The 9,045-nt window shown below is 41.7% G+C and overlaps 1 protein-coding gene across 1 annotated transcript; it reads left to right on the forward strand.

The window, feature by feature from the left end:
- Positions 1 to 7,778: 7,778 nt before the first annotated feature.
- Positions 7,779 to 8,557, forward strand: LOC124656225 (citrate-binding protein-like). Its single transcript, XM_047195007.1, has 2 exons — positions 7,779 to 8,054; positions 8,159 to 8,557. Exons 1-2 carry the CDS (start codon positions 7,779 to 7,781, stop codon positions 8,555 to 8,557), a joined length of 675 nt encoding a protein of 224 aa, XP_047050963.1.
- The last annotated feature ends 488 nt before the right edge of the window (positions 8,558 to 9,045 follow it).

Below are 9,045 nucleotides of genomic sequence, written 5' to 3' on the forward strand. Positions count from 1 at the left end.
AAATATAGTGCATAAATCATGCCTGTGGAGAAAACGTATGCACCTACGTGCACATCAAGTTCAAAACTAAAATACAAACCCAAGTGCTAAAGAGTGCTCGGGTGCTGGCTGGCTCGTCCGAGCCCTCGATTTTGAGCCGTCCGATGCGCTTGATCAACCCTCGCGAAGACGCGCCGTCCCGACAGTTTCCACGCCCACATCGACAACGCGCCGCCCCACCTACTCCGTTTCTGATCCCCACAGCGGGCAGCACCCCACCCTCCACCGTCTCCCTCCCGATCCGCCGGCATGCTCCACCACCTCGATGATCCTCCCCGGCAACCAGCACCTCCGGCGCCCCCTCCTGCTCCCTCCCGCCGAGATCCGCCGACGCAGCCCCTCCTCACCCTACCTCGAGATACCATGGAAACATCCTTCCTTCCCCGTGGCCGGAGGAGCGCGGAACCGCTGCCGGATCACACCACCTCCATCCCCCCTCCCGCAGATAAGACGCGATAGCCACCTGGATCTCCGGCGCGGCGGCGCCATGGACGCCGGCATGATATCGCGTGCCTCCGGATCTTCTTCCTTGAGCACTAGATCAAGGCCTCGACGGCATGAACGCGCCGCCGTCTCCACTTTCAGCACCCGTCTCCATGGAGGTAACAACCTTAAGAATTCACAATCCTTCCTCTCCTCCCGTTCTTGTAGGGTGTGTTGCGTGCGTGATTGCTTGTGGAGCATGCGGGCGTGCTTGCTTGCTGGGTGTGCGTGCGTGCTTGATTTGCTGCCGAGATCTGGATGCCTCCCGATGTGTGTTTATAGTCTGTGTGGTGGTCAAATTTAGACATTGTATAGTCTGACTCTGACCGGTGCACGCTGCTGCAGCTCATCCAGCAGCACGAGCTTCAGCTGGCTGCTGAAGAGCAGCTGGCCTTCAGGAAGAGCAGCAACTTCAGCAACTTGTGGCATCGGACCGTGCGAAGGAGATGGCTGCGGAGGTAGCTGTAACAGCTCTCTATCAAAGCGACATGACCAAGATGGTGGGGATCTCCACGTCGGTTACAACAAAGGGAGGCGACCGCACCATAGGTCAGACCACCGGAAGAATTAGAGTTTTGACACCCTGAAGCAAACTAAATAAAAGTTCCCTGAATAAAAGTCATAACCTGCTTGCATATTTGATGTCTGATGTATGGGTGAAAGAAAGGGAGCAGATTTTGAGTGGGAAAGGAAAACTGTTTGTCCAATATCTATTTGGATTCGGTATCAAGGATCTTGTTCATGCACTTATCCGCTTTTATGATGATATACAAATATGCATGCATGATTCCAGCATAAACTTGCATTCTTTCTTACAGAATAAGACCTTTCTTTTCTGCAGTTACTTATTACGTAGAAAACATTTTTAGGATAGTCCAGCTGAAGACTTTGTTTTGGCCCCATCAATTATGTTGCTGAATTCTTCTACTGAATTTGCAGGTAGTGGTCACATCCATTCTGCTGGGCAGCGCAAAATGCTACACTGGTGCTCAAGTCTGAGGCGAAACTCCTACGGTGCACTACAGGTTGGTGTTCTATTTCTCTCCCTTGGTACCTTTACCTTTCTGAAATGAGGCTCTCTGGAAATTTAGAGCTACTACTGTCCTTGTAGCCAAGTAGCATACAAATAATGTCCGATGATTTCTTGTCTCAGTATTTATACTTTTTTGCTAAGTTGTCGATGACTAGCTGAGTTTAGCCGACAGTACGAACTAGATGAGTTGCAGGTGGCATTAGTTGCATGCATTTTATAGGTTGTTCATTAAGGTCCAGGTCACAATTATTTTTTGGAAAAAGAACAAAATCAAATTCCACTGAAATACAAACATTTGAACATACTAATTTATTCCGGTGGCACTAATGTAAAACAATTGCACAAACATGGAGAGCAGCTGCATAAAGTTTTGAACAAAATGTATCCATATTTTCATTTTGGACAATTTTTTTAAAGCTGTTACCTTTTCTTACTCTTTAATGCACGATTTTTAATGAGACACAGCCTACTAATTTTTTTACCACAGAATGTAATACATACTCTCTTTTTCGCTGAAATTTTTTCAGCTTTACTTTAAGACATCCATAGGTGTACAGAGAGATGGGGTGCGGCAGCAGATATGATCTACCAGTACCAAACACCAGTGACCAAGGCGAACCTATCTACTGCTAAGTTGCACTGTTTACTGTTAGGTTATTGGTAAGCCTACTGCTGGGTTGCTAACTAGCTACTGCTAAGTCTACTAAGTTACTGCTAATTTGCTGATATGTTGCTACTAAGTTGCGGCCACAAACACCTCTGTTTGGGTTGTTTTTGTATCTGGTTTGGGGTCCAACAAAAGGTCTGGCTATTTAAATAAGTTGCTGCTGTAACCCTCCCTGTTGTTTCCAATATCAATGTTAGTTGCACGGTAATATGCACTAAGTTGTTTTATTCAGCATACTTAAGTTGTTTCCATCATTTTAATCTAAGTTTTGACGTACTATCAAATTCCCCTAAGTAGTATGCTGATTTAATTAAGTTGCTTTTTGCTATCGCACTAAGTTGTTATTTCGTGAAAATTAAGTTGTACATTAACGATTTTAAACGAAGTTACCTTTTTTCATCCCCTCAGTTGTATACTGAATATAATTAAGTTGTTTTATTCAGCATATTTGAATTGTTTCCATCATTTAATCTATGTTGTTTAATTACCCCGTTCTCAAACCACTTTGTTACTACAAGATGATTTGTGTGTTATCTGCACGTACATGGGGTAGTGGATCTAACTAAGTTGTAGGTTTTCAGATCACCTAGTCCCTTTTTTCTATGCAGGTAAGTTGCAGTTTGTCATGCCACTAAGTTGTAGTTATTAGCTTATCTAGTTGCTTTTTGTGTGTCGGTAAGTTGCAGTTTGTCAGGCCATGACGTTGTAGTTATCAGATTACCTAGTTGCTTTTTGTGTGTACTTAAGTTGCAGTTTGTCATGCCACAAAGTTGTAGTTATCAGATTACCTAGTTGCCTTTTTGTGTGTAGCTAAGTTGCAGCGCTTGTAATCAACTTCTAATATCCTGGCCATAATGCTCCTTGGTTTTCTTCCCTTTGCCGATTGTTGGAACTTAAGCAAGATGAAGCATAAAACTTGGGAAGTATGTACAGCTGGCCTGATTTGTGCACATAATACCATCTAAGAGTGTTGATGCATTAAACAAGTCCTTTTTAAAATTAGCATTAAAAATGCATGCTGGTGTCAATCCCATTGTAGTTTTACTGACTCTTGAATCTCATCGTAGTTTTTTGCCTGTATTCACTATGCTCAGAGGTATGAGGAGACGCTAGTACTTTCCTCCCGTTATGTCACTTTTCCGTTGGTTGTCACACGGAGCCTCTAGTGTTGTGCCTCGTGTCATGGCACGCATCACATGCCGGGGTTGATCGAGGTGGAGCTACACCTCACGGCGTTGGTTGCCACAAAGACAACAAATTGTTTCTTCGGACATCTTCTAAGTTGTATTTTTATCGATGATGTTATTGGTTCCGCATGTGAGATAAGTTGTAATTTTACACAATGAATTATAGACTCACGCGTAGCTAAGTTGTATACTCACTATTACTAATTTGTATACCCCTATTGCAAAGTTGCTTGTCCTACATGTGAAGTTCCATACCTCTACGCCTAAGTGTGAGCAATTAATTATTTTTAAGGAGTGCAACAATTGTGTCTTCTCTAGTTGCCACCTAGTAGGGGATGACACAACTAAAACATTATTTACAACAAATTGTTTAAATAGTGCGGCAACTATAGCATCCACCAAATGCAACCCCATTTGGGGATGAATGGTAAAGTTATGCATCATTGAAACTTGTATATCATTGTGTCTAAGTTATCTACCAGCAATACTAAGTTAGCTAGCATCACTGTTATGAAGTTGTGTACCATTATCGTGAAGTTGCCTACCGATTTGCCGTGACACTAGAGTTGCTGCAATGGCGCTTCGAAAAGACAATAAATTGTTGGTTCAAACATATGCTAAGTTGTATTTTCATGCAATATTTATTGTTGTCACACATGAGCTAAGTTGCTTTTGCAGAAGTAAATTTCCTATTGGCTGTTACTCACCACTACCTAATAGTTCTGAATGTAGTAGACGGACCGGACATTTTGCATATACCTATATGGGGTAGTTTTAGTTCTTCATATTCATTTTAAGCTCTATGGATAAGTTGTCTAGCTATTCAATTAAGGTGTTTTATCACTATGCTTAAGTTGTGTACTGAAATAAATTAAGTTGATTACTCAAGAATGCTTGAGTTGTTGGGTATCGGTACAATTTATCTAGGTCTTCCTTTTGAGTTTTGAGCAACATGCATAAGTTGTCTAGCGATTTGATTAAGTTGTTTTATCACTATGCTTAAGTTGAGTATAATGAAATAAATAAAGGTGATTCCTAGAGCATGTAGAAGTTGTTGGGTATTGGTACAATCTATCTGTATTCTTTTTTAGCAACATGCATAAGTTCACTGGTTTAATTAGTTGCCTTGTCAACATGCTTAAGTTGAAACTAAAAATTAGTTAAGTTGTTCTTTACAGTATGCTTAAGTTGTGTGGGTATCTTCAATTTTGGTTTTCGTTTTCGAGCAACATGCATAAGTTGGTCACTCGTCTAATTAAGTTGCCTTTTTAACATGCTTAAGGAACTTATTTGTGATATTGCTAAGTTGTACCAGGAAGCGGTGGATCCCGGGCAGCGTATCTAGTACCATCTCGAGCGCGGTGGTGGAAGAGGCCATGATGCCTAGGTCGAGCATGTTGCAATGCCCACGATAACGTAACTTGATTATCCATTATAATTAACTTAATCCCTCCTTCATTGTTAAGTTGATTTTTGGTAATTTTTAACTTTGCTAAACATTGATACTAAGTTGCTTTCTAGGTAATACTGAAGTTGCCTTAACGTTAATGCTAAGTTGTTTTTCTGCAAGAGGTGATCAGTGCAATTGATCTACAGAAGTCAACAATTTCCAGTCAAATCTGGAGGAGGAGGAAGAGCCGGGTAGTATGTCATGCGGAACAAGTATCTAGAAGAGGAAGAAAAGCTGGAGCAATTCGCCAAGTGATCACGCGAGCTACTGTCTGTTGACTTTTCTCTTACGTGTAACCACCCTTTTTTCTGATCGGATGCTGAATTGGTCAAATCAGCACTCAGATGTTTTGTCGGACAAGCCAGCACCCGAATGCTGGGATGGACAAGCCAGCACCGGATGCTGCCTAGCTGGGTCCAACAAAATGACAACGGCTTATTTCAAAGAATGGTCGTAGACTCGTAGTATCTATAACTACATGCGTGTTACCTTCTAAATTGTCTACCGCTAGTGTTAAGTTACATGTGTTGCATATCGTGATGTTGCAACCACTTTTCATCTTGCTTAATTTGTTCATGTCGTCGAGCTGCACAGTTCGTCCACCATCTTGCCCTCTCCATCTTTCTAGACCTTTGACCCACCATCATTTGGACTAGCTCCATGGAGGGCTAAGCACCATCGGTATCAAAGCGATATTCCCTTTGGATTCATGCAACTTGTGTAGCGTCACGTGTCTTGGCTCGTGGGATCGGCCACATTGGCGTTGAACGAGATGGAGTTGTACCTCGTGGTGGTGGCAACAACGAAGACATCAAATTTATTTCTTCACACATGTGCTAAGTTGCATTTTTATAAGCGGTATTATTGGTTCTACATATGAGCTAAGTTGTATTTTGCACATAATAAATTTTCCACTCACAATCTGCTAAGTAGTGTTTGTAGACGGTAAAATATTGATTCACACATGTGCTAAGTTGCCCCTGCCCACTATTTCGAAGTTGTATACCTACTAATATTAAGCTGTATTGTATACCCTGATTGTCAAAAAAAAAAACTGTATTGTATACCCATTGTTGTTAAGGTGTATACCTACTAATATTAAGTTGTATACTCACTATTGTTAAGTTGTATGCCCACTATGATTAAGTTACATTCATTGTCCAATATATTTCACCACGTCTAAGTTGTATATCACTGTCACTAAGTTGGCTAGAACAATTATGGTAAAGTTGCACACCAGTGTCATGAACTTGAATGTCCCTACGTCTAAGTTGCCTACAGTTAGTACTAAGTCGGCTACCACGATTTGTTGTGAAGTGGCGCACCATTGTTGTAAAATTGCATACCGTTGAGTCTAAGTTGCACGTTATTTGGCATATGGGTTGGTAGTAAGTTGGCTACCTCGAAAATCAAGTTGCAAACAATAACATTGGTATGGTGAAATTGTAAATAGTGAATTTGCCTATCACTATGCCTAAGTTACATACTAGTAGCACTAAGTCGGCTAGCATCATTATCGTGAGATTGTGTATCTTTGTCGGGAAGTTGCATATCGATGTGCCTAAGTTGTGTAGTGATTTGTTATGAAGTTGTATTTTTGTTCCTAGTATTAAATTATCTAGTTACTCACGGCACTAGAAACTATGATGGACAACTAGTAGTGCAATGTTGCAAGTCTCATTACTACTAAGTAAGTACCTTAGAAAATAAATTGGCTATAAAGTATACAAAAATATAGCGTAAGCAACTTTTGTACAAAGTTGTTTTTCTACAACAGTAAAGTTGATTTATCACGGCAACATAGTTGCTTTTCGAATATTTTTTTTTGTCGGAACATGTACAAATGGGATCTAGTTTCGAAGATCTCATCGCGAGAGGCCTAACGGTGAAAACGGATTACAATTTCGATACACGGTTTATGAGTTACCACTTTTTGAATTTTCTTCTCATGAAATTAAATGCACACGTGGACTATTTTTGGGTGATTCGGCTAGCTGTCTGCAATTTTCTATTTTTAGGTATTGAAGACTTTCCTTTTATGGGTGAGTGCTTAGATGTGCAAATTGGCACCCGGATGCTGCCTAGTCACGTCCTACAAAAGTATGTTATGCAAAAAAAAGTCCAAGTAATAGTTCAAGGACCGGATCTGTGCGGTGCATAAAAATACGGTTTCATTTTTTTACTTTCTATGTAGGCTGCACACGATTATATTTTTACTTAAAAGTTTGCATGAGTAAGTATCAAGGTAATATGTACGTCTATAATCTATTTTAAAATTTTCTGAAACTTTGGTTTAACAATTTTCAGAATCGGGCCTAGACCCATGTTCTACCAGCTATTTTCGCCTAAAGTTGCACTTTATATTTAGGATTTTTTTGTAAAGAAAATATATTAATATAGTCTGAACATGCACTTTCGAATCCGTGCAATATTAGTGCAATTAACTTTAGTGGCCATTGTGTAATCTCCGGGGAAAATCAAGAAGATGAGATACCTGTGTAATGGATTAGAGAATTAGTGGTTCATTCCAGCACGCACGGCATTCTCAATCTGCCGCCGTCAACAAGAACCCACCACTTGTAGTATAAAAAATGCCACTAGCCTGCTCTTAACGTAACGTATGGACTGATTGGTTCAGTTATTATTGTTAACTCGTAAGTGTAGATCGTTTGTAAAAACCAAACAAAAAAAGTAATTAAAGCCACCTACGGAGACGTGCTCTTTCACACGCGCGCGGCGCACCACCTTATTATTTTCTCGACATAATTTCACAGACGACGTCGAGTACTATTTATGCATGCCATTCCCTCCTAGCTTTACACAATCCCATTCTAAACTCGACCACCAGCCTAATCTGTTAGCTTAAGCTCGATCTATAACCCCGCAAAAAAAGCTCGATCAAGACAGGGATTAAATTAGATGGCGTCTCCTCTGTCGAGTTTGATGGTTCTCTGGCTCGTGGCGATCCTCGTGCACTGCGCAGTCCATGCATCAGCCTCCGGCGCCAACCCCACGGCCGGGTTCGTGAAGGTCGACCTGACCGACCGCAACTTCCAGGTGCACAGCCCCTACAACATGCTGAAGAGCCAGCGGTTCCAGTACAGCCACGGTGTGCGCCAGTTTTGGGTCCTTGACACAGACAAGCCCTTCAACACCGCCACCCACACCAACCCCCGCACCGAAGTTAGGCTCCGGGTAAGTTAACCACCTACGAATCCATGATCTAGCTAGTTTCAACGTGGCATTTCTGCATTTGCTTCTCATTTGTCACAAGAAAAGGAAAATAGGGTTTAATTAAGCGTGTGAAAATGGTTGCAGGGCATGACTATTCGTCGGGAGTGTGGCAGTTCCAGGGATACGGGTATGTGCCGTCGGGCACATCTGGTGTGTCGGTGATGCAGATCCACAACGAGGAAGGTGCGGAGCACTCGACGGTGTTGATGCTGCACGTGCTCCGTTTCTACAGCGGGCAAGCAGTGGAGGGGAACATCTATGACCGTTGGTTCCGGCTCAACGTGGTGCATGATGTGGATAGGTCCACGGTTACTGTGTACATTGATGGGGAGAAGAGGTTTGCGACCGATGTCATCCCTAGCCAGTCATACTACTTCAAGTTCGGTGTCTACATGCAGCACCACAACTGGTCACCATGCATGGAGTCGCGATGGACCAACGTTACCGTCTACACCAAGCCATAGGCCATCCATCCCGATTCTTTTGTGCATATGTATTTGCGGACATGACTGATAGTTTTTTTTTGTCGTGAGATCATATACACATTTATTATTATTTTTGTGGTGAGAATACATAGTGTGTAACTATGCTTATATGTATTGTAAATGGAGCTGTATAAATTATTGCATGACTACTATTTTTTCGATTTGACTATTTCATCAATAGTCCAATTTTTAAAACTGATATTGGTCACTTCTCAAAGATTTTTCATCAACATAACACCGTTCTCGTCTAAACCCCAAATTTAGTGTCTACATGCAGCACCAGAACTGATCACCTTGCATGATTCCTTTTTTTGAATTGATTATTTCATCAGTAGTCCAAATTTTTTAACTGATCTCGGCCACTTCTCTAAACTTTCTGATCAACACATAACACCGCTTTCATCTAAACCTCGGGCACTAAGCCGCTAACCGTCTACTGAACTTGCAAACATCACAACCCCAGACAT

The sequence above is a fragment of the Lolium rigidum genome, chromosome 5 (assembly GCF_022539505.1).
Source record: "Lolium rigidum isolate FL_2022 chromosome 5, APGP_CSIRO_Lrig_0.1, whole genome shotgun sequence".
In the NCBI taxonomy this organism is placed as follows: Eukaryota; Viridiplantae; Streptophyta; class Magnoliopsida; order Poales; family Poaceae; genus Lolium; species Lolium rigidum.